The sequence below is a fragment of the Vitis riparia genome, chromosome 12, assembly GCF_004353265.1.
Source record: "Vitis riparia cultivar Riparia Gloire de Montpellier isolate 1030 chromosome 12, EGFV_Vit.rip_1.0, whole genome shotgun sequence".
Taxonomy (NCBI): Eukaryota; Viridiplantae; Streptophyta; class Magnoliopsida; order Vitales; family Vitaceae; genus Vitis; species Vitis riparia.
In genome coordinates, this window is record NC_048442.1 from 16453254 (window position 1) to 16479778 (window position 26525).

General features: G+C 36.8%; 2 protein-coding genes across 6 annotated transcripts; one reads left to right on the forward strand and one right to left on the reverse strand.

Annotated features, from left to right (window-relative positions):
• The first annotated feature begins 270 nt into the window (after nt 1-270).
• On the forward strand, nt 271-14972 carry LOC117927213 (histone-lysine N-methyltransferase ATXR2). 4 transcript variants are annotated; one of them, XM_034846662.1, is made up of 16 exons: nt 406-499; nt 624-643; nt 750-825; nt 1318-1403; nt 1506-1873; nt 2434-2546; nt 2660-2691; nt 2789-2940; nt 3164-3251; nt 12754-12802; nt 12907-12961; nt 13348-13417; nt 13515-13584; nt 13818-13894; nt 14286-14342; nt 14508-14972. In XM_034846662.1, the coding sequence occupies exons 1-16, from the start codon at nt 445-447 to the stop codon at nt 14616-14618; spliced, it is 1479 nt and encodes a 492-aa protein (XP_034702553.1). In that variant the 5' UTR covers nt 406-444; the 3' UTR covers nt 14619-14972. The 4 variants fall into 4 exon arrangements, with proteins under 4 accessions (XP_034702552.1, XP_034702553.1, XP_034702554.1 ...); XM_034846661.1 differs by lacking the exons at nt 406-499; nt 624-643 and adding an exon at nt 271-399; XM_034846663.1 differs by lacking the exon at nt 624-643.
• A 2411-nt stretch (nt 14973-17383) lies between these two features.
• Nucleotides 17384-24788, reverse strand: LOC117927215 (zinc finger CCCH domain-containing protein 13). 2 transcript variants are annotated; one of them, XM_034846664.1, is made up of 12 exons: nt 24713-24788; nt 24363-24583; nt 21825-21935; nt 21477-21510; nt 21142-21283; nt 20957-21013; nt 20375-20472; nt 20195-20266; nt 19832-20043; nt 18930-19135; nt 18075-18281; nt 17384-17836 (listed from the first exon to the last, which is right to left on the reverse strand). In XM_034846664.1, the coding sequence occupies exons 2-12, from the start codon at nt 24487-24489 to the stop codon at nt 17765-17767; spliced, it is 1338 nt and encodes a 445-aa protein (XP_034702555.1). In that variant the 5' UTR covers nt 24490-24583; nt 24713-24788; the 3' UTR covers nt 17384-17764. The 2 variants fall into 2 exon arrangements, with proteins under 2 accessions (XP_034702555.1, XP_034702556.1); XM_034846665.1 differs by having other exon boundaries at nt 18026-18281.
• Nucleotides 24789-26525: the final 1737 nt, after the last annotated feature.

Genomic DNA, 26525 nt, shown 5'->3' on the forward strand with positions numbered 1-26525 from the left:
ATAATAATTTATTAATTTTAAATCATTTTTTTTTTACTTTTCTTTTCTATTTTCTTGCTTTATATTTTTCCTCAAAATTTTTAGACACCAAACATAGCCCAGTTCTTGAAATTCCCAACTTAGCTATGATAAGGTCATCCCTAGGGCATCTAACCACCTCTGAAGTGGGCCCCCGACATAATATCCGGCCCATGATTGAATTGAAGACCCTGTTGCTTTCGTGCCCGGCCCATCCTATATATGGGCACGGATCCTCTGTTTCATGGACCTTCTCTCACATTGGACGCGGCTCTGGTGCAGTAAAGTTCATCATCAATGGAGAGTATCTGCCCCATCGATTCACAGTTTTCCCGTGAAATCTCTGCTCTTCTCAAACCCCCTCCTGCTCACCAACTACAGGTACTTATTCTGTTCTGTTTGTTTCCTCAGAAAAATGCAGGAGAAATGGAAGGTATCAGATTTTTCATTAGTGCAACAGTTTCCGATATGCTCCACTCAAGTGAGCCTCATGCAACTTTTTCTCTCTTTTGAATTGGGTTTTTTCATACTGTTTCATCTTGGGAGAGGTAAAGAACTCAAAAGGTTTTCTTTTGTTTTCCTTTGCTTTCTTTGCCACCAAACAGAGAGGTTATTGACTTGCAAAGTGGGTATTTCTGTTGCTGTTTACTAATCCCCATTTATGTTTTTATTGACTGTGTTGAAAATCGCTGATTTTATTCATTTATGTTTTATTTAATTTCTGAATTTAGGAATATTTTGACAATCTTATAAGGACGAGGCAATATCTCGGTTTGAAAGTAAAACACGATGGAGAATTCGGAAAGGGTATGTTGTGATTATATATGAAGATGTAATTTACTTAGAAAAAATGTGGATTTTGACTTTTTTGATTGAAACTCATGTATTTTTTGCAAGAACTGTGTTGAGTTACTTGGGTTGTCAGTTTGTAAACAATGGATTGCACTATTCGATGTTTGATGTGTTTCTGCAAATATTTCCCTATAGAAAAGTCCTCATCATCAATTTGATAGATAAAAATGAATTTTATTGTACACGAGACAGATTTTGTGTAAGGATTTGGAGAACAATATAGGGACTTGACTTAACCAATTGTATTTAATATGTGAAGAGAATGTTGTGGCAACTACACCTTCAGAAGAATTAGGAACAATGCCACCAGCAATGGATGTTCATTTGTCTGGTGCTAATGATGGTGAAGCTAGCTTAGCATTAGCTGGCTTGTACATTGTTTTAGTTGCTCTGTTTATTGATTTATCTGCATTCTGGGATGAGCCATTATGAATGGGGTGAACTCAGGTGTCTATGCGGACTCGGATTTTGGAGAAGGGGAGCTTGTCCTAAAGGACCAAATGCTAGTGGGTGCTCAACATTCTTCAAATAAGGTCTTGTTCATATGACTTACCATTTCTTTTGTCTTCATAGACTGTTTATTCTTTTTCCCTTAAGGCTTGTGCTTTTTCCAAATTTTCTTTTTCATGTTTCAGATCAACTGTTTAGTGTGTAGCTTCTGTTTCCGTTTTATTGGCTCCATAGAACTTCAAATTGGAAGGAGACTCTATTTGCAAGGTCTAGGTGTTTCCACGAGTAATGGATGTGGTAGGGAGACCTTTTCACATAATTCACATGATCATTGTCAAGTTGATTCATCTGAGGATGAAGACAATTGTTACATGGAAGAGCATGATGAATTGGGAGAATGTGCCTCCAGCAGTTCTAAAGATAAAGTACCTCTCCCTAAAGGGGTTGTGGAATCACTAATGAATGGTGAATTGGCATTGCCTTACCCAAAAGAATTCCCCTTGCCTTCAGCCATTGCATGTTCTGGTGGGTGTGGAGAAGCTTACTATTGTAGGTAAGAGAGCCTAGTATTGTCCTTCATTGCAAAGAAAAAATTCTCATCTAAACTATGTTTGTTCATTATTATTTATTTTTCTGTTCATCATCCTTCATTGCAAAGAAATTTTTTCATATAAACTCGTGTTTATTTATTTATTTATTTTGCTGTTAATCATGCCGCACTTTAACAATCTTTGGTAGAAATATAACTGATGCTTTGTTCATTTCTTAAAAAATGAGTGTTGCTTTTTTTTTTCTCTCATTTTATGTGGGATGTGTTTCTTTAGCACACTCTACAAAACTATGTATGAAGTGTCCAGCATGGCTACCTCAGGAAAAAAAGGAGGATTTATTTCCATTACACATCACAACATGGCAAGAGGATTCAATCGGAGTGTCCTTAATATGTAGCTGAAAAGCTTGATCTTCTAATGGACAGAACTGTTTTTTTGTATGAGAGTGTTCCAAACTGTAGCCTATCTCACTTATATAATAGGAGCTTGTGTTGTTATTCTTCTGTTCCAAGTATCAACAATGTTTTGAATCACTTGTAATCATATTGTCAAACTTCTGTAGTAAGTTATGTGCGGAAGCTGATTGGGAATCATCTCATTCTTTACTTTGTACTGGAGAGAAGTCTGAATCAATATGTAGGGAGGCACTTTCAAAATTTATTCAACATGCTAACGGTAAGGCTCTAGCATATGCATGATGGTCACCAAGAACATATTGGTCAAGCCAACATTGTTTATTTATTTTTTCTTTACATTTCTTCTCATTCTTTACTCCTTTCTCTTTTCAGAAACAAATGATATTTTCCTCCTGGCTGCCAAGGTATGTTCTATTGTAATGCATGTAAGACATGTCTGCTATGTACTTGCAGTACAGCACCAATATTCAATAACAAGATTGATTTGGGTTCTATCTTCAGGTGATTTGTTTCACAATTTTAAGGTACAAGAAATTGAAAACAGCTCATCTCAAAGAACAAGAAAAATACACTTCAGCCATTGTTTTGAAAAATGGTGATCTACCTCTGCTTTTAGAAGCATGGAAACCAATATCGATGGGATTCAAGAAAAGGTCAATATTAACTTTATACCTCATCATATAGTATCTAGGCACAAAACTTTTACTTATTTATATTGCCGGATGTGGCCTGTAGCAACATTGTTCATTGAAAATCAACAAGGTTTTAAATATGTAGTCACGGTATATCCTGTTGGGATTCGGGAATAGTTATAGTTGGCAGAATTTTGTTATATTAGTGAATCATATCAGGAATCATGTGCACATTCTTCTTCAGGTGGTGGGACTGCATTGCATTGCCAGATGATGTTCATAGTTGTGATGAAGCTGCATTTAGAGCACAAATAAAGGAGCTGGCATTCACGGTAATTCTTTCTCATTTAGATTCTGCATGTACTAATAAAGAAAGTTGTTTGAGTGTGTTCTTAATCAATCATTCTTCTATTACTGTGCTTACACTATTACAAATAATTAATTATTATATTTGCTCTTGTCTGTCCAGAGAGTATTTTAATAGCTTATGAATACATTAAATCAACACCTTGAACTACAAATGGTTACTTATTTATAAATCTAAATCATGTTATCTATTTTTTTGGCTGGGAGTATGACTTTTCAGTTCCAACTATTATTCAAAATTTCTCATCCCAACTGTTTGGGGTTGGCAGCACAATTTCCTCCATTTTGGCCTGGTAAAAAGGCACTCTTCTTATTAAAGCATAGGATTTTAAACTATTTTGCTTTCTCCCTTTCAAGCTCCTTGAAGTTGCACTATGCAGAACATATAATGCTCACTAGTAAACAGAATATGCTCTGCATTTTATGCTGTTGAAAAGAATTATAAATAATATATAGTTAATTTTATGTTAAAAATTTTGCATAAAAAGGTATTTTAAAAGAAATTAGAAAATAATTTTTCATTATAAATTTTGAAAATAGAAAAATATTTGGAAATCAAAATAATGATTACTTTTATAAAAAAATATCTATCAAACACAACGAGTAATAAATATTATTTTTTTTATAAATTGAATCCCTCGTGCGTTTTCGATTTATAACTCAATGGGTAAAATAATAATAAGAAAATGGTTTTAAAATATTAAAGTAGGAAGAATAAACCATTGCACATGGTATTCTTTTTTTTTTTTCTTTTTTTTTCTCTCTTTCAATTGGGTTAAGCACAACCACATGCACATGCAAAACTAACTTTCGAAGGTATCTTGATCCTCCCAGATCAGATCTTAGTCAACGTAGAATTTTCTGTAGCTATTTCAGGCAAAAAAGATGTTTAGTACAAGTTTTTTGAGGGAATAAATAATTTATGCTATAACTATAATTAAAAAATAAATAAAAAGCAGGTCATCTCTATAAATTATACACATCAATAAAACACTAAAATTAGATGCCTATTAAAACACACACACACCAAAATCAGATTTAATCTCAAAGCATAAAAATGGTAACAATGTAAAATAAGAAACTTTAGAGAAAAAAAAAATTGATTATGAAAGATAACTGAAAATTTAAAGTTGGAAGCCACAGTATGCTCACGTCCACAAATAGAGACAATAAACTAGCAAGTGAAAATTATAAGTGTAATTGGAAGAAAGTTTGAAAGAAGAAGAGTAAAATAAGTGAATCATCTACGATCTTTGACAAATATATTTCTACATATCTACATCATACATACATTCATATATATACACACACACACACATATATATATATATATGTAATTTAGGGAAGGATGAGAAATCCTTGTCTTGTAACTTCATTTTTTGTAATGAACATGTGTTTGCTTTTTATCAAAAAATAGAATGTTTCCTTTATAATAGTAGGAAAGTCCCTACAAAGAATATGTCTTAATGGGAAAATATAAAAAATTTATTCTATACAAGAAACTAATTGTTTAATTCTTAAAGATACCTACTCTTCCAAAGAATATTTTTGGTATACAAAAAGTGTAAAACACTTTGTACTTTTATTAGTAATATATTTAATATATATCCTTCAGATGGCTTGGTTATCTGTATTTTCACAAGTATAGATGAATCTTGTGATGGATCCTATCTTTGATTTATTTTATTGTGATCTTCTCCATTCTCACTCATATTTTCTTACTATAGCCAATCATTATGGTTGTTGCTTTTCAATAACAAACTCATAATAAACAAGTTGGGCCCTTTGAGTCTTGCTATTTTAGATAATATAATAGATCCTTAAAAAAATTCTCTTTTTCAAAAATGGAAGTGAAAGTAGGTAGAAGACGGTTTGGGGTAGAAAAGAAATTCTTCATGATTTGGATTAAGCTAATCAAAAGATTATAGAGCAGTCTCTAAACTTGTAGGTTGAAGTTAGCTATTGAGATAGAAATTCTAGCCCTTTTGTAAAGGTTGTAATAGGTGCAATTTTTAGGTCTCTCCAATTTTCTAGTAAAAGTTGATTATGTTATTGTTATATCATGTGTGACAAAGAAAGAAAGAGGAGGGAAGTTTAATGGATGGTTTGCCAAATTATTGATATTTTTTCAGAGTTAGGATGTTCCTTTTCTTGGGCGCCTTGCTTAGGCAAATCATTCAACAAATGTGTTAGCAAAACAAAGAGTTAGACATATGGTTTCAAAAAGCAAATAAGTGGTACATCTTTATAGTTCGCTTCTCCGTTTTGGTTAATAGGACTCCTATTTTCTCTTAGAGTACTAGAGGTCTAAGATAGGGAGATCCTCTATGCCCATACTTGTTCATCATGGTTATGAAGGGGCCCTCCTATATCTTAACAAAACTAAGGAAGGGGGTTTCTTGGAGGGATTCTTAATTTACAAAAGAGGAGGTGAAGGAACTAAGATGTCCCACCTGTTATTTGTTGATAATACACTCATCCTTTGTGATGTCAGTAAAGAGCATATGGAACATTTGTGCTGGTAATTCATGTCGTTTGAGGCAGTCTTGAGTTTAAAAATCAATTTGGAGAAAAGTGAGTTGATCTCAATCTAGGGGTTTGTTAATGTGGAGGACATTGCCAATATGGAGGACCTAGCTAGGGTTTTGGGCTGTCGGGTGGGTACTCTCCTTACCTGTTACTTCGGTCTTCCATCGGGAGCCCACTTTAGATCTTTCTAACTTTGGGATGCATTTGAAATGGCTTGCTATATGGAGATGACATCATCTATCAAAATGTGAAAGGCTAACTCTAATTAAAAGCATTCTTTCTAGCTTGCTAATGTAATTTATGTCTTTATTGGTAATCTTGAGAAAGGTAAGCCTAGGGTTGGAAAAAATACGAAGGAATTTCTTTTGGGGGGGAGTGCTTTTGTGAAAAAAAACTGCATTTAGTGAATGGGCCAATGGTTTGTATGGACAAGAGAAATGATGACTTGGGTATTAGAAGTTTCTCTAACATTAACAAGGGTCTCCTCAGTTAATGGTATTGGAGATTCACTACTAAGAGGGACTCTTTTTAGAAGAAGGTGATTGCGGGGGAGTATGGGATGGAGGAGAGGGAATGGGGCTCAGGAGTGAGGGAAGGGTATGGAGTGGGAGTGTGTGATACGCACAAGCAAGAAATTAACCAGAAAACGCAGAGAAAAAATAGAGGAATAGCTGGTATTTCTGTATTAATGTCTGAAATGGAATAACCAAGCTTTCGAGAGGCTTAGTTCTCTCCCAAATGGGCAAGCCCAATTCTATATCATTCTTTCCATCCCCTCTCCCCCAAATTCCCCCTCACCTTTTATTCCCTTCACCCCTCTGGTCCTAACAGAAAATCTCAACCAAATACCCAACACCTCCTTTCTAACAGAATTTGCAATCATTCCTTCCACGTCAGCTACTGCTTGCAATTCCAGAATTATTCTTACGCCTAGTGTAGGTGAAGTGCACAGGTGGCCTAACATTACCTCCCCCCCAAACTTTCACCTTGTCCTCAAGGTGGAAAGCAGGAAATTGTTGGTGAATCAAATGAAAATCTTCCCAAGTGGCTTCATATTCTGGCAAAGACTTCCATTTCAACAGCACTTCAACTTCACCCGGCTGGCCTTGAGCTTTCGGACGAACATCTAGCAATAAATCGGGCTCCACAACAAGTTCAAGTTTAGGAGTTAATTGTGGAGGTAAAACTGGTGAAGAAGAGGAGACTCCATGTGCAGGTCGCAACTGAGAGACATGGAAAACAGGATGGATTGCTGCTGTTGGGGGAAGCTCCAGCTTATAAGCCACCTTGCCAATACGCTGCAGAACCTTGAAAGGACCATAATATCGAGCAGCTAATTTTTCGAACTTTCGCTGCGCAAGAGAACGCTGCCGATATGGTTTCAGCTTCAAAAAAACTAAGTCACCACCTGAAATTCTGCATGATGACGCTTGGTATCAGCTTGCAGCTTCATCCGCTGTTGCGCCCGTAACAAATGCATGCGCAAATCATCCAAGACAACATCTCGATCATCCAAAAGCTGATCTACAGTAGACACCAATGCAGTGCCTCGTTCATAACGGATGAGAGGGGGTGGATCGCGACCATACAAAGCACGGAAAGGGGTACAACAAGTGGAGGAGTGAAATGAAGTATTGTACCAATATTCAGCCCAAGCCAACCATCGAGCCCAACTACGCGGCTTATCAGAAGCAAAACAGCGCAAATAAGTTTCTAGACATCGATTAACAACCTCCGTTTGGCCATCAGTTTGTGGATGATAGGCAGTGCTACGCTTAAGAGAAGTTCCTTGCAACTTAAACAACTCATTCCAGAAATTGCTCAAGAATACTCTATCCCGATCAGAAATAATGGATTGAGGAATGCCATGAAGCCTCACAATTTCACGAGTGAAAATGGTAGCGACCGAGACGGCTGTAAATGGGTGTCTTAAGCCGATAAAATGAGCATATTTACTAAGTCGATCCACCACTACCAAGATTGCATCCAAACCTTCCGAACGAGGTAGCCCTTCGATGAAATCAAGTGTGATCTCATCCCAAACCTGCGCTGGAAGAGGAATGGGCTGCAGGAACCCAGCAGGTGTGGTGGCCAAATACTTGTGTTGCTGACAAACCAAGCATTCCCGAACAAACTTGGCTATGTCCTTACGCATACCAACCCAATATAACTCAGCTGCAAGGCGGTGATAAGTTTTTGTTTCCCCTGAATGGCCCCCAACTGGAGTGGTATGAAACTCTCCAATTAGAGTAGAAATGAGCTTAGATGTCCGTGGAATAACGAGACGATTCTTGTAAAACAATACCCCTTGTTCCACAGTAAACCCAACATGAGACTGAGTGCCCGAAGTGATGTTGTCCTTTAATTTCTTCAGAAAATCATCCTCTGCCAATTCTGTCCGCAAAGTGTCCCAATGCTGCCACTGAGGTACTACTAAGGTAGTACACTCTACTTGATCAGATACACGGGAGAGAGCATCTGCTACTCGATTGCTTGCCCCACTACGGTATTGTATATCGAAGTCATACCCCATGAGTTTAGTAACCCACTTTTGGTATTCTTCCCCAACTATTCGCTGCTCCAAAAGGAACTTCAAACTCAGCTGATCTGTCCTCACAATGAACCGTCTTCCACGTAGATATGGCCGCCACCTCAAAACAGCAAATACAATGGCCATCAATTCCTTCTCATATATAGACTTAAGGCGAGCTCGAGAACCAAGAACTTGGCTATAATAAGCTACTGGCTGCTGGTCCTGGAGAAGAACAGCACCCAAACCAAATCCGAGGCATCTGTCTCTATGATAAAGGGTTTGGTGAAATCAGGCAACGCTAAAACAGGGGCTGAGGTCATGGCTTGCTTAAGTGTTTCAAAGGCTGCAGTGGCTTCCGAATTCCACCCAAATTTATCCTTCTTTAATTGATCAGTCAATGGCAAAGCAATGCGGGCATAACCAGCCACAAACTTCCGATAATACCCTGTCAATCCCAAAAATCCCCTTAGAGCTTTCAAAGTGGTGGGGGTTGGCCAAGAGAGCATGGCCTGAATCTTGCTAGGATCTGCTGCTACCCCCTGTCCAGAAATGATATGGCCCAAGTAAGCCACCTCAGTTTTCCCGAATTCACACTTTTTTTTGTTGACGAAGAGGCGGTTAGCTTGCAGAATCTCTAGAGCTTGTTTTAGGTGCTGCTGGTGAGACTCTTCAGAAGGACTATAAATCAGGATGTCGTCGAAAAATACCCAGACAAACTTCCTAAGGTAGGGCCGGAAGACATCATTCATCAAAGATTGGAAAGTAGCAGGGGCATTCATGAGCCCAAAGGGCATGACGAGGAATTCGTAATGCCCATCGTGAGTCCGAAAAGCTGTTTTGTGAACATCTTGGCTACTAACTCTGATTTGATGATAACCCGACTTCAAGTCTAACTTAGAGAAAATTTTTGCACCGTGTAACTCATCTAGTAACTCATCTATTACTGGAATTGGATACTTATCTGGTACTGTTACCTTATTCAATGCCCTATAATCCACACAAAATCGCCAAGACCCGTCCTTCTTCTTAACAAGCAGAACTGGACTTGAAAAGGGACTGTTACTGACTTGGATTATCCCAGCTGCAAGCATTTCCTTGATTAATCTTTCAATTTCGTCTTTTTGGGCATGAGGATAGCGATACGGACGAACACTAATCGGTTGGCTGTCGTCTTTGAGTACAATGGAATGTTCATGTCCTCTAATAGGGGGTAGTCCCATGGGCATGTCAAAAACTTCTGCATAATCTGCCAAAATCTGATGTAGAAATGGTGGCACATCGGACTTTTCTTCACCCAAGCCTTCTAACTGATTCAACTCCACTAAAATTCCAGTGCCCTCATGCTTGATGGTTCGCATCATAGCCTTTAGAGACACTAGTGTCTTCCCCAGTGAAGGATCCCCACGTAGAGTAACAGATTCATTACCCAGCCTAAACTTCATTACTTGAGTTTTCCAGTTGGTATGTGTCATACCCAAGGTCTCAAGCCATTTGATTCCCAAAATCACATCAGCACTTCCCAACCCTAGTGGTAAAAATTCTTCTACAACATCAATCCCCTGTAGATGAAGAGCTACCCCTCTGCATAATCCTCTCCCACGGACAGCAGTTCCGGTCCCCATAGTAACCCCATATTCCTCACTGTCATCAATAGGCAACTGTATTCTTTTAACCAAATCTAAAGATATAAAATTATGGGTTGCACCTGGATCGATCAAGACCACCACCTCCTGCTCACCCACCATTCCCTTTAATTTCATAGTTTTTGGGGTAGTTAATCCCACAACAGAGCTGAGCGAAACTTCCGCCACTTGATTAAGTTCAACCGCCTCCAAATCAGCCACTGCCTCTTCCGTAACGTCCATCTGACTCGATTCTTCTTCATCGGCGTCATGTATGAGAAGAACACTTAGTTCTTTCTTCTTGCAGCGATGCCCGGGTCCCCATTTTTCATCACACCGAAAGCACAATCCCTTCTCACGTTTCTTTTGTAGCTCCGAATCAGAAAGTCTCCTCACTTCCCCGGCGATCTTGGCTTCCGAAGGATTTGCCCTAAAAATTGATCGGGAGGTTTCAGAGGGCACAATACTGCCCCGTGAAGTCCCTGTTCCTGCTCTTGTAACCCCATTAAAGGGTTTGTGGGCTTTAGTGATCCACAATTTCTCCTCAATCCTTTGGGCCAAGTCCATGGCCCGGCCCAAATTGCTGGGTTCCAAAATCCTCACCTCCACTCTGATTTCTAGTTTCAGCCCATTAATGAAATTACCCAGAGCTACTTCATCAGAAATGTTCTCTAATGGCGCCGACAACTCGATGAATCTCCGGCGATAATCGTGTACACTTCCGTCTTGAACCAGGGCTAACCATTGCTCGTGAAGAGTGCCGGCCTGGGTTGTTCGAAACTGCTTCAAGAGAAGCATCTTCATCTCTTCCCAAAGAACGATGGATCTTTTCCTGTTTTCCCACTGATACCAAAGCAGTGCATCACCTTCAAAAGCCATAATTGCAGCCTCAAGTTTCTCTTCATTTGTTAGCCGATTAAATGCAAAATATCGCTCTGCCTTGAGAATCCATCCATCCGGATTCGTTCCGACAAACGGAGGCATCTCGAGCTTCCGAAATCGGGATTCATGGCGAAATCCGGCGGAACCAGGGCTGCCATCTGACCCATGAACCTCCCCCATAAAAGGTCTGTCTGCCCTATTTCCCCCAGAAGAAATTCCTCCAGCCCGTACAGCGTCTTCTTGCAATTTGATGAATTGCTTGAATCTGTGATTCAGATTCTGCATCTCCTCCTTTAGCGTACCCACTTCACGCCGAAATTCTCCCTGCACTGCTGCAATTACCTCCTCCATAGAATCCATACGCTGAGCCATGTTTTTACTAGCCATTTTCTCAAGTTCGTTACCGCTCTGATACCAATTTGATACGCACAAGCAAGAAATTAACCAGAAAACGCAGAGAAAAAATAGAGGAATAGCTGGTATTTCTGTATTAATGTCTGAAATGGAATAACCAAGCTTTCGAGAGGCTTAGTTCTCTCCCAAATGGGCAAGCCCAATTCTATATCATTCTTTCCATCCCCTCTCCCCCAAATTCCCCCTCACCTTTTATTCCCTTCACCCCTCTGGTCCTAACAGAAAATCTCAACCAAATACCCAACACCTCCTTTCTAACAGAATTTGCAATCATTCCTTCCACGTCAGCTACTGCTTGCAATTCCAGAATTATTCTTACGCCTAGTGTAGGTGAAGTGCACAGGTGGCCTAACAGTGTGGAAGGCTATTAGAAGTGGGTAGGAGAACTTATATAGTAGAATCTGTTTTATGGTTGACAATGGACTGAGAATGAAATTTTGGAAGGGTAGATGGTATGGTGACTTACCCCTCAGAGAGACTTTCCCTATATTGTTTGTCATAGCTAATGTCGAAGATGCATCGGTAGTCGAGGTGTGGGAATAGGAAGGAGAGGAAAGTTATTAGAATCCTTGTTTCACAAAACAAATCTATGATTAGAAGTTAGATGTGGTGGAGGCTTTCTTCAGGAGATTGCAAGTGCTATCAATTTGTAGGGATGTAGAAGATAAAATGGTTTGGTTGAACTCGAAGTATGACAATTTTTTAGTTAAGTCTCTTCACTCCTTATATGATGGAAGAATGGAGACTTTCTCTTCTAGCATTGTTTAGAATCCTTAGGCCCAATTGAAAGTTGGCTTTTTTGTTTGGAAAGCCATGTGGGGAAGGATATTGATGTTGGATCAGCTTAAAAGGAGGGGATGGAAGATGTTGAAAAAGCTGTTATTTGTGCAAAGAATAAGAAGAAATGGTTGATCATGTTCTTCACCGTTCGAGAGTAATCTTCTTCTTGGAACAAAGTGGGTGATGTAGTCCTCAATGAGACATTCCCTCTTGAGCTAGCATGGATCCTTTGTGGGTAAAAGAGGAAGAAAGTTTGGAGAGCTGTTTCTTTGTACTTATTTTGGACCATATGGAAAGAGAGAAATAGGAGAGCATTTGATAATACCAAAAATATAGATCAAGCATGCCAACATGCCTTTATCTATAAATTTTTGAAGTGTATTAGAATTTACATAGATGTCCATGATGAACTTTATTGATTGATTGAACTCTAAGTAGTGTGAGGGAGCTCTTTTTTGTGTACCCCTCAGCTTTAGTTGGCCTTTTGGTGCCGATATTTACACCATGTATGCTTTTGTGCACACTTTTGTGCAGGCGCTGTTAATATATTAATATTTGCCTACAAAAAATAGCAGATTCTTAACATGATTAGGTGTTACATACTAAAGGAAACGTTCCACCTTTCATATGACTTCTTTGATGGATCTTTTTTACTACCATATTCTGCATTATTAGATATTTAGTCCTAATAAGTTTACATTTTTGCAGTCTCTTAAGCTCCTTAAGGAAGCCATCTTTTGCAAGGGATGTGAGCCATGTATCCTTTCAAGTACTAAAGCAATTGATCATCCTCTTTCCAAGTCATGCTGCTTATCAAATTTTTAATTGGTTAATGAATTACAGTCCTTGACTCTTGAGAAGTATTCTCCCTCGAAATATATGGGCATATTATTGGCATGTTTGAATTAAATAACCTGTAAGTTCTGTAATATTTGCAAATGCTTCTACCTTTCTCTTATTAATTTGCAATATACATTTGCAGAGAGTGATACTACATAATCCTTCATAATTATGTCATTTCATATAATAGTAATTTGCTTGAGGCATGATTGTATGGTATAGATGGGGCTTCTATGTCTGTGATGTATTTTGTTGGTTGGTTTTATTCATAGTAGATGAGGGTTTGTTTTGGGACCCTCTTTTTTTGCTTTTTTGCTTGGCACCCTTTGTACACTTGCTGTGTACTCTGGTGCACGTTTGTTGTATCTCTTTCTGTACATTCCTTCTTTGTTTATATATACATATATATATATACCATGTGCTTATTAAAAGACAATAATTTAAGCTTTTTACATGTGGCAGTGATTTAGTTGTAGCATCTCCAGTGGAAGATTATTTTTTATACATTGATGATCTTCCATACCCTGAAAAGGTTAGAATGCTTAATTTTATTTTATTTAAAAAAAAAAAAGGGAAAACATTTTACGCAATAGAAAATTTTATTGCCATTGCTTTTACTTTCATGGCAGAAAAAAGCTGAGGAAATCACACGCCAATTTCTGGATGCTCTTGGTGATGATTATTCTGTTCCTTGTCAAGGTAAGATTCAATTTCAATTGGGATTTTGCCAAAAATGTGTTCACAACTAGCATAACTCTTCATGCTTTAAGCTTCCAATAAATTTATATTTAATCTCTCTTTCTTTTTATAGGGTGAGTTATTGTGGGGCTATTTGGATGTGCATTATTTTGCCTTCTTAATACAAGGGCTTAAGAACTAAGGTTTTAACAAAGTTGAGAATTAAGTTGCTAATATTTTGAATTTTGTATTAGGTACTGCTTTTTTTCCTCTGCAGAGTTGTATGAACCATTCCTGTTATCCTAATGCAAAAGCATTCAAAAGAGAGGAGGTGTGTATGAACCAGAAGTTGCAAACTTGCATTTGTTTTCATTCTTGGTAAAAATTAGTCTGATCATTGCATTTTCTTCATGTTTGGCACCCATGGATGTACTCTCTACAGCACTACATGAACTGTTGAGGGTATGAATTGCATAACATGTTGCATGTAAGACCCATAGGGATTATTCCTAAAATTCTCCCATATCTTCAATGAATTGTTGCTTGAATGTACACCATAGTAATCAAGCAATATAGTATTAGCTTCATGTATAAATTTAGATAAGTGCATATAATGCTTGAATGCATTGATTCGTGATACTGGTTGTAGTTTATATCATTAAGAACTATAAGCTTTAGATTCTCATATTTCTGTGCCTTCTCATATTTATTTTCAATTGCAGGACAGAGATGGCCAAGCAACAATAATTGCCCTCAGACCCATTTGCAAGGAAGAAGAGGTGATTCTTCCAGTCCACTTAAGGCATTTTTTACAACTGCTAAGTGTTGACCAAGGGGAAACTAGAAATATCTCTTTCATCTCTTATCTGGATAAAGATTCATTGTTTCATTCACAGATCAGAGACGAACACTATTAACATTTCAAGATTATCTTGAATTTTCAGGTTACCATTTCATATATAGATGAGGACCTTCCATTTGATGAGAGGCAAGCATTACTTGCAGATTATGGTTTCAGATGCAAGTGCCCCAAGTGCTTAGAAGAAGAGCCATAACCAAAACAACAAAGTGGACAGAACGAAACTTTCTGAAAGAGGCCATGAGACTAGAAAAACCTTTTAAGGATTTGAATAGTCTTGCTACATAAGGCTAAGGTACTATCTATCTAAGAGTTTACAATCAAATATTGCTGGGAAGCTCATAGGCCTGCTTGTGCTTCAATTATTAGCATCTTCAAATGATCAGTCTTTTTGTTTCATTATTTAACCTGAAACTATTAAGTAACCTGAGAGTTCCTTCATTGTTCGTTCTTTTCCTTGTTGACTTTGTCAAGCTAATGTTGATAGGATTCTGTGTTCTGTGAAGAGGTACTCAAAATTTTAATGATAAAGATCAGATGTTTTTTTCCCTTTTCTGATTCAGACAATGTGAATAAACATATGATTTAACATGAAATATGGACCTATGCGGAAAAGATAAAATTTAGAATTTACATTCTTCAAGGGATAATAGAATTAGCAACGATGCATTCATGAGAAATTAAAGGGAACACCAGCTTGAAATAAATTCAATGAAATTTACTAAAATGGACTGGTCAAGTAAGATCAATGACAGCTCCCCATTGAGTGAGATGGTTTGGATGAAACATGATCAATACTCAATAGTAGCCAGAATATTTTTTTCTCAAGGCCCTGAAAGCTGGCCGGCCTGAGCTGGATCCTATTGAATTTCATTCGGGGGAGGAACCTTATAAAGAGCGTATTGATTTTTATCAAAGAAAGACAGGATTAATTGAGGCTGTTCAAACAGGCACAGGTCAACTAAATGATACTCTCGATTTCACAAAGTATGTGTCCAGATAACCCAAAGTATCGATAGTTAGCTCCCGGTCTTCCGGTCAAAAAACAACGTCGATGAAGACGGGTAGGTGCGCTATTACGCGGTGAGGATTGTAACTTTCCATGAATTTCCCATTTGTCACTCAACGACGGAACTTTGCTTATTTCTTTTTTTGAGGATCGACGAATCAAATGATATTTCTGTTCCAATTTTTGTCTCTTCCTCTCCCTCTGAATCAAACTTTTCTATTTTATACATGAAGAATCTTCAAATATAAATGAAGGGAAATGAATGTGATTAGATAGACGTCGTTCATTACCTCACCAGATAGAGAGGGGTTCCAAACCTCTTCCTGACGGAAAGACCACTATTGAGGGAATTCAGATTGGTATAGATTCTGGGAAGACTTTTGCCCGTAGATTTAAGTAGGTTCTCAAGTGATCCTAATTCTTCAAAAGCTGCAGTTCCTTGAGCTACAGATGCTTTCAGATCCCATGTGTAACCACTGTTTGACATGTCTAGTTGCTCCAAACTACACAACCTAGAAATAGTGCCCTCTGTGATGTTTCCTAAATGGAGAGTTCTCGATGGATTTAACTGCTGTTGATTGCTCTATTATATCACTCCTTCTGGCAATTCTTTTAGGCGGGCATTTCATAGATCAAGTATCCAGAGGCTTTTTAGCCCTCCTACAGATGGGAATTCCTATGAAGTGCTCAGAGCCGATCAAGTTGCTGCAGGGTATGTGTTGTGACTCTGTCCGTTTGTCACCTATCCTTCTGGGAATCCCTCTGGCACCTTCTCAAGGTAAAGATGAGCTTGTAGAAGCAAAATTGATGCCTTGAACATTGCAATGCATGATCCGGTAGCCTAATGATTCCATTGTACAAGATAGCAAGAGATTGCCATGTTCTGTCATCAGGAATATGTTCCAAGCCCTTCGCTGATTGAACACGACACCTACTTCATACGCTGCAAATCATATAGCAACATATGTACAATATCACAGTGCCTGCTTGTGTTCCATTTTTTAACATCCAACAATCCTAGAGGTTTTCAATCAAAGCAATCCCTCTAATGAGTGTTTCCTCCAAGTTTTGTTCCTCTAGCAACCCAGCGGTGTCCAAGTTCATTTACAGAAGACAGGCCTTTATGTTCTTACCTTGCAATGAATCATAGCTACACTTCAATGGCAAGAACACCTTTTTCTCTACCCCTTTGATGTAAGGTACAGATTTCCTCAGCTCACTAACTGCTTCCCTCCACAACTCCACTTTTGCCTTTCCCTTCATGGCTCTCTCAACAGTGACAAGTGCAAGTGGCGAGCCATTGCAGTCACTACCACCTTCCTTTGTGAGCAGTCATATGTCATCCATCTTGAGCCGTCCCATGTCCTTCGCTAATTCAAAGTTATGGTGGTTACCGATCAATATTTAGAATTGCCATTTCAGTGCCATTCTCTACCTTCCTGCATGGAGAACCCTTAATCTGCTGCTCATGGCATGGTTGGTAGTGGGGCTTTCCGGAGTATACAAGCGAGAAATGATGTTCTGTTGAGACTGAAAAGGGTAGTAATTGTACCTGCTTTTCATATTTTGGATTTCTTCATATTTTGTATTGAGGATTTAGGGCTTGACAAAGATTTGTCCTTCAAGAAAACGGCACTAGGTAAATCCTAGAGAAATGAATTGATAAAAGTGAACCAAAGTCTTCTGTGTACGAGGTCATAAAGAATGGGCGCGAGTCAGTTTAATTCAATCCTTGAACCAATTTGAGTTGAACTAGATAAATTCAATTCAATTTGTTTCGATTCATTTGATTTAGGCAAAAATCAAGCCCACGTGTTTCTTGGAAAAATGATAACCTAAATAAGAGAATGCATGATATTTAGATTCAATGCAAACCAATTGAAAATAGATTACCTGAAAACCAAATCTATAATATTGGTTTTTCATTAAATTGTATAACCCAAAAACCAGAATGCATAATATTTAGATTTAATTCAAACCAAATGAAAATAGTTTTACTTGAAAACCAAATCAATAAATTCGGTTTTTCATCAAATTGAATACATAAATTTCAATGAACAAAAAAGAGGGGTTGGGTAGGGGGGGAGAGAAGGGTGGCCAATTTGGTGTCCACCCTAGTCAATGTTGCCACAAGGAGCCGCTATTTGCCAATCAAAATCCTCATTTTTGTTACTTCCAAGACACATAACAGCATTCTGAAGAAACAATATGACATAAAACTCCTGAAAAAGCACAAATCCATATTACCCCACAACTTTGTACAGAGTTGGGTAATCCCACTTCCCTTGCCAAATGAAATTCGAGCAGTTTTTCAGCTAACATTATTAAATATATCAAATGGTATCAACATCCACCATCTCCTCCTCGATCCCATCCACATCCACATTCTCATCTTCACCCTTGTACTGCAAGCCAAGTCAATTTGCTCATTATCAGATGCTGAATTTAGTAAGGCAAACAGTTATTTCAGTTTAAACTCAATGCCCAGCATAAGAGCACAATTTTTTTGGTCAAAAGACAGATAATGCATTGAAAACTACCATTGGAAATTTAATTATTTGAGCCAAAGCTAGGTATGAACTAAAACTGGGTACCTGGAATCATATAATGCCAAGAAAGTATAAGCTAGCAATATGAATGGACCTGTGAATAGGCATTACGAGGGTGAGGAGGCGGCGGTGGAGGTGGAAATAGCAGGCCTGGGATCTCATATGCAGCAACTTTATCTACTTCTCTAGAAGCAGTTTCAACAGTCTCGATCTTCTCTGTTTCAACTGTCTCAACTTCATCAACTGCATGAGCAGCCATGCTGGTCGATGGCAACACAAGCCCAGACTCCAAACCCTTCAACTGCACATTCATCATGTGAAGGATGAATTTCATTACTAGCATTCCTACTTTATTACCCATTAACAAATATCTAATTAGGCAAACCAAGACCATAGAAATTAGAGAATTTTCTTCACAATGTGATTTTTTGATCCCATGATAAATAAATAAATAAATGAATGAATAAAGCCCCTCAGATCCTTTGGATGACTGCATGATGTTTTCAGGGCACTTAATCAGGTTCTAACCATGTTTAACAATTGAGATGTGCACTACTGATGACGCTTGAGATACTTTTCACAGTACTCATCTGCAGATAGAATCTACAGTATTATAAACAAAATGTGCTACCATTAAAAATGTTACATTTTGACCTGTCACTTACAAGATCTAATAATAATGGACACAGGCCAACACCTTGACCTTTTATTGCATTTTTGAATTAGCAATGCAATTTCATATTTTAATATGGTGTCCTCCTGTGGCATACTTTATGAAAGCAAAAATGTTCAGCAGCTAGTGCCCATGCAACAATACTGTGGCGACATTTATTGGGCACCAAACACATGCTTGAAATTAATTAGGGCCTACAGCTGCATGAATGCTTACAGCCTTGCACCTAATGTTTTCTAATAAGCAATCAAAAATTACCAAAAAAAAGAAGGGCACCTTATCTGCCAAGGGAATGCTAGCAGAAACATTCTTCCCTCTCTTATGCTTGCCTTCTATTGTTAGGGGCTTACTGCCACTATTTCCATTGTCCAAAACCTCAGCTTCCTTTTTATGCATTAATTGAGCATGCTGCATCTTCCACCGAGAAAGCTTCTCTGATCTGGTTGTTCCTGCCAGAAATCCTTCTCCTTTGGCTACTTTTCCTGGTATACCACGGTATCAACATCACTGGACACAAAATTGAGGTGCTACATCTCATAATAAATAAAAATCATTGCCACACTCCAAAGCAAGCATGGAAGATAAAAACGAATTACAACATTATAGCATTTGGTACTTAAAAGAACCATTAGACTTATAATTTTGCTTTAAAAATATTTCAGGAATCCAAACAATACATAACCAGGGAAGTACACACAGCACGAATAGACACTATCGCATGTATCAAAATGCTGGGCATGAACCAGAAGGAGAACCAGCAAGCCTTATCCCAACTATTTAAATCCAGCTCTATAGATCAAGGCTTGATCCATTGAAAATTTTGATTATTTTTATGACAGGCTCTGAGCCTGATGTCTACCATCTAAAAGTTAATCCCAAATTCCTTTTGAGCTAATTGATAGCAGGAAATGGATCTCATTTATATAGGAACTCCACAAACACACAAAATAGTCATGGTCCCTCAACCTTTCTCTGTTTTTGTTTTTTTGGAGCTGTCATTTCAGATGCCTTGAGAACATCTCTGCCATATCATATAATGTTAACATTTTTCCAAGTTCAAATATTTTGCAGGGATCTAGGGAGAAGCAAAATCTACAATAACAGGGCAAAAAACTATTTCTTTAGATTTCAACTAAACCACAAAGCTTAATATACAAAATATGTCAATTTAAGTAAACCTGGTTTTGACCCTTCAGCAGCATCCAAATTACTGTGCGCCCTTTTTTTGCTTGGAGAAGCCTTAATCTGCTGCCCATTCTTAGGACTCACTACATGGTTGCCAGTGGGCTCTCCATCACTCAGAATGTCAATGCTTGAGTCCTCTTCATTGGTATGTTTAGAAGTATCTGAGATTAGTTGACTTCCCAACTTCAGAAGTCTGGCCTCTGACCTACATATTCCAATAAATATTGATTTGTGCAAAACTATCAACCTTGAAGAACATGTCATCCATTGGAGAATCAGACCAAAATAAATGCTTTTAAGTTTTAAGCAAAAAAGGCATGAAAAGGGAATTGCAATAATAATATGAAAGAAATTACCTCTTCAGGTCGTCTTGTATTCGTAAATAACGACTATGTGCTTTGACGAACCTCTTAATTTTTGAAGTAATCCTAGAAGCATCAGCAGCCCAGAGAAAAGTGGGTAGGAATCACCCATAAAGGAAGAGCACTTCAGAGAAACACAAGAACTGAAAAATCTTGATCGTATAGTTATGATACCTTTTGCAATCCTCTCTCTCCTTATATAACTGAGATTCAAGCTCCTGAATTCTCGAAGTAAGACTATCTGCTTCTTGGACCCTCTCTTCCATATAGGTCTTTTGAACAACACAAACAGGGATTCAGTAAATGTCTCAATGTTCAAATTAAAATAATTAAGGACAGGAGGAGAGAGAGAGGGAGAGAAAGAGAGAGAGAGAGAGGAGATAACATTGAGAGACAAAAATGCATCATGACTCGCCAGCCATCACAAAAAAAAAAAAAAAAAAAAAGAGAGAGAAAGAGAAAAAAAAATGTAAAGGGATAAAGGAATCCCAACATGACCCTGATCTTGCCCTACTATTTGGTGTAAGTGATATCCACTCTATCTAACATGTTATAATCCATAATCAATGGGAGTTGACTCCAGCAGATGATAATTCAAAGTATATTTAGACCGTAACAATACATGCCATACTTACAGACATGTAGCCATATTTTCCATTATTTAAAGAGAAACAAAACAAAAAGGAAGGAAAAGAACAAAATTGTTGTCCCGCTGTCACCAATAAGCAACTGTATTTACAAAGAGAAAAAACTGACCTTCAGTTGACTCTTGTGATCATCAAGTCTGTCAATATCTAACTGAACTTGTTTTAACTGCATATGGTTTCCAACAAAAGAACAGGCCATATCAAGGTCAATAAAATTAGGAGCAACCATTCTAAATAAATTCATAATAGAAAACATTTCAGCCATCCACTCAAAAAGAATGAAATAATCCAAACCTGTTCCCCAAGAACATTTTTGGAACCAGACGATGCCAGCTTCCCTTCTTTAAGTCTATCATCAGTTCCATCTGAAATTTTTAAACTTCCAGAAAAATCACTTTGTCCGTCCAACTGTTGTTTCCTTCTATGTTTTCTATCACTGCAGCATAAAATATTTCAATATTTTAATTCAATATATGCACAACATACAAAGTAGCAGGAGAATGAAGCCTATAAAAGGTCAACAACCTTTAAACCCATTACACAAAGTACAACTTGTTTTTTAATACAAAGGCAAAACATTTGTCACAAATTTTTAATATAAACCTCAAGAAGAATTTATATCATGGTACCTCTTTTTTCCAACGGATCTGGATGGACTATATCCTGCGAACAAATTCCAACAGAACAAATCAAAGCCAAAAGAATAATCAGGGAATGATCAAAAGGAAATCATGAAAATAAATAAAAATCGAGTTTAACATTACTTTATAATTACCCTTAATTGACCCATTGTTATCGAACATCCATGACAAGAGAATAGGACGAGAATGAAAATCAAATGTTAAAAACCCACCATTATGTGGCAATGAATAAACTCAACTCATTCATAACCAATCAAAATGAAAAGGAAAGTTAAGAAAATGGCTATCATTACAATGTGAGGTGAAAAGAGAACTTTTAAGGATGCCATTTCTAACCATGAATGACAGGCCGGCTTCTTGCACCTCTTCCAGGGGAATACCTTCGTGGTGGAGAATGCCTTCTGTCTAGCTTATCCCTCAAGTCATCATCTCGATAGTCCCGCCTACCTGCAATGAGGAAAAGAACAAATCTTTCTAGTAGTGATGGACAATGTGGTTATGAATTCATATCTCAAGGTTGAAACAAGCAGAGGGCCCATAAATCATTATGGGGCTAAGCTTACCATTACATGGATAACATGAGTAACATAATTAATAATAGTTCCTCCTTGCCATCCAAGGGAGCCATAGAAAATAGCACCCTCATATAAAGAATAGATTGGAAATGCCTGTGTTTGAGCTTATAATATTGAGAAAACCCTTCGAAAACCATAGAAGCAACAGATAAAGGATAGTCGATATTCCTGTCCTCTTGACCAATAAGAAATATAATGCAGTCTGTACAGTAGAAATTTCTCCCAGGTGCCATACTAAGACATATATATAATGGATCCCACAAGCAATAAATTTAGTCTTTTCTGAATATATATCTCCAGTAAAAACTGCGTTCTTTCCATGCAAGATATCCCTTCGCAATATCACTCAAGAAGAAGTCATAAATGATGTGAATGCCAAATGCTCCACCAACATATAGATTGCAGACTTATTACAGAAAACAATTGGATGTTTCACCGAACCTGCTTGTGATCTAAATCTTATGGACGACGATACATTCCACAAAACCTAATTTGATCCATCAGATAAAATTTTTCTATTAAAACATCTCTAATTAATAGATGTATTAAAATAAACCACGATCAAGAATGCCGATAAACAATATCACAATATGCTTTAAAATAAAGCAACCAGCACAATCCATCCTGAGGAAAGAGATATTGAACCTATCAGTCAATACAAACTTTCTATTGATTAATGAATCACCTAGACTACTGATATAATGCAAGGTTTCTCTCAGCAAGATACGTTAATAACTAAGTCAATCAGTTAGTATCTTCCCCGCATAAATTCCATTATTTGTCATATAATTGCAAACAACTTTTTCCTCTGTATTGGTGAGTGAAGATAATCTATCTAACTAAAAGGGCCAGACCCATGATAATTTCAGATGAGGGAAAAGAACATGATGGTTATATGAAAAATCAACTAGGAAACAAAATGATACAATGCACACATTACTCTAAGTAGAATTATTTCAAATGAAAGGCCAAAAATAAATGGAAAAACTCGTGATGGATCAAAAAAGAGCTAATAAGATAGTATATCTTGTGTTGAGAAGGATTTATATATGGTAACTTGAAGTTTCTGCACATGTTTTCAGTAAATACTTCTTTTTTTTTTCATTCTACTACAGATTTCCCTGAGCAAACTTTGGCGCATTTTAAGAAATCCATTAACATAATTAAAATTTGTTTTATCTCATTGTAGAGGGAAAAAAAGGTCATAAAATGTAAAGAAGATTAAAAAAATGCAAAATACAAGATTATTGTATAATCATCAATGCACACAATTAAAAAACTAATAAAACAAATGCGCTCATAGAAAGACAAAATTATTATTAACAGTAATCACATTTTCAATCTGCAGTTCGTCACTTAAAAGTACTCTGTGTGTCTTGTATTGGAAATTTGCTTTATATGGGACTCCAAGACTCTATAACCAAAACATTTGTCAGCATTAAGTCTGAAAACCATGAGACTCTAAAAGCATACCAACCACTTGGAGCTCCAGGTTCAGTATTATATAGCAGGAAAAAATTGAAATATTGATTAAATTGCACTATGATATCCAGGAATCTAGACTCAAGCAATAAGTTTGTTTTACTGCTAACAAGTTAACAACAATTAAAACCTTTAAAGTTAAAGAAGAAAAAAAAGAATCAAAAGAAGTGAAAGATAAGGGCAGCTGCACATGGCTGACAGCGCATTCAACTTTCCTATCTACGAAATTTCATCTTCATCTCTCTTGATCAGTATAAGAAGGCAGCAAAAGTAGGAGTCTAGTTTGGTAATGTCTGCAGGTACATAAACTGCTTGAATCGAAGTTATGGACCGCTCTTTGGTAGAGGTAATTCTTTCTTGAAACAATTCAATTCCATAACTTCCACACCATTAAGCAAGGATGCCCAGTTCAGGCTAATTATTACTTCACCACCATTTTGCAATGCCAGATTGTAGTAGAGGGAATTGTCGTTTGTGAGAGACTAGGGAAAATGAGAAGCAAATTCTGTCTCCAAAACTAGAAAAAACGAAAACTAATACAGGACAGAATTGTAAAAAGCCTTTCAAACAAAGATTCTGAAACCGGACTAAAAATGAAACTACCAACAAAATGAAACAATTTGATATTTCCAGAAAATGAATCATTATTTTGGCAATCTTTTCTAAGCAAGTTATCAACCTAACCCTACCCTACCCTACCAAGCACTGCTTTCCATCATTTTCATCTTTCCCATGTTCAAATCTGTTCGATGATCCAAAATTATCCTCGGTATTGGAAACAAGAAGAACAAAGAATTGGAATAAAGAGCCAAGTTACCATTAAAGGAACCGGAGAATCCTCGAAGCTCGGCATCGCCGTGGGCGAAAGAGCAGGTCTGACGCGGACAGTGACCTCTCTCGTACAGCACACAAAGCTTCGTTTTGTAGAGTTTTCGCTCCACCATTGTTAATATCCACAATTTTAAGGAATCGAGCAGTGAAATTTCATACGAAATACGAACTCAACCAACACTTCCAATATGAAAATAATTCCTCTGACTGATCGAAAAAAAAAGAAAAAGAAACAACACACACACATTAAATTCCTGGAAGTTGAGAAAACCCTAGGTTTTGACGTTGAATCGAACGAAATGCAAAATTCTAATCGGAGGAAAACAAAAAAGGTACCTGATGAACGGTGATGAATGATGGATTGATGATTGAAGAAGAGAAGATGATAACCCTAGAAGCTTAAAACGTGAGATACTAGATGAATTGTGGGTTGGGCTTTTGAATGCCGGACCAGGCCCAGATTAACTGGTAAGGCTGGCCCGGCCCACGAGTCTCGATCATGTACAGGTGGGGTCCAGAGAGATGTATTTTGATAATTTTAATAAAAAAAAAATATACCGTAAAACGAGATAAGGCGTGTTTGGATTTGCTCAAAGGAAGCAAAAGGTTTTTTATTAAAACCTAATTAATCTATTTGGACTTTTTTTGGGTAGAAGAGTTCTTATTAAGTATTTTTTAACCTATGCGTAAACTTTTATGTTCAACAAAACTTTCATATATTAAGTTAATTTAAAATCATTTAATAATTTAGATTTCACCATATACTTTGAATGATTGGAATTAAAAGTTAGGTAGATATCGATTCGGTACGAGATATTCTTTTTAAGAGAAAAACTTATATGTCCAAGGTAAATTATTTTGTATAACAACCAAATTGGGGAAATGATGAATTGGGTGTAGACCAAAATTTAGAGTCCATTTGGTAGTAATTCTAGGAAATGCTTTTAATATTTCTAATACTTGAAAATTTTTATTATTCAAGTATTAAAAATATTAGAAAACGTTTTCTAAAATTACTTCCAAACGCACTCTTAATTAATGATAGAAATTTGATTCCAATAATAATTTTGAATGTTATTACTATAAATTAAGAGATAGTAAAATAAGATAGATACAGGAATACAAATAAAAGGTTTATAATAATTCGACAACCTCCTTTTCTAACTTTTTCTAACTTATTCTCAAACTTAAGGTTTTTCCACTAATTCAATCATTTTCTCAATCAGTACTCTTCGTACACTTGTATTTGAAGTTTTAATAGCCTTTTACAATCCTTCCTACAACACTTAGTTTAAGGTTAAATATAATGATAAGAGGTTGCAAACCTCAAGAGTGCAGTGAGAATACGGATGGTAATGGGATGAGTTTTTTTCAGGTACCCACCCTGTGTCGTTTCTAATGAGACAAGTTTAAAATTTAAATAAACGGGTTAAAGATAAGTTTGAAATTTTCTTTTATAAAATTAATTTAATTTATTTATTTTTAATATATAATAATAATAATAATAATAATAATACTTTTAAAATATTTTTTTAATTATTTATAAAATATATTTATTTTAAATGTAATTACAAAAATTTTTAAAATTTTAAAATTAAAAAAAAAAACTTTAAAAATGACAGGTATGGGAAATTCGCATATTCACCTTTATATATACAATTAAAACGTGTATTGTATTAATGAAAAGGCATACACGATATATACATATACAAAAAAACTGATAGGAGCAACAACACAACCGCAACCTACAAGAAACATAACAAATCCACAAAATCTATCAAAGAAATAATGTAATCCTCATGTACACTCTAACCCAATCTCAATATAAATACAAAAAGAAAACTTTTAAAAGATTGATCTAAGCATTTCCTATCATCAAAAGCTCTCATATTTCATTCCTTCCAAATGAACCAAAAAATGTATAGATGAGCAACTTTTCAAGCTTTTTTCCTTTTTTGGCTAACCAGGACACCATTCTAACTTAGAAGCACCCCCCCCCCCCCACAGAAGAATGCATCACTCATCGAATATGAAAAAAAAATGCAAACCAGCTACCACAATGTACTTGCTTTTAGACAATGCAATAGTAAATGATATTTCGTTTCCTCTTCAACTTTGCACATGCAGCACCTATTTGGCATCAACCATT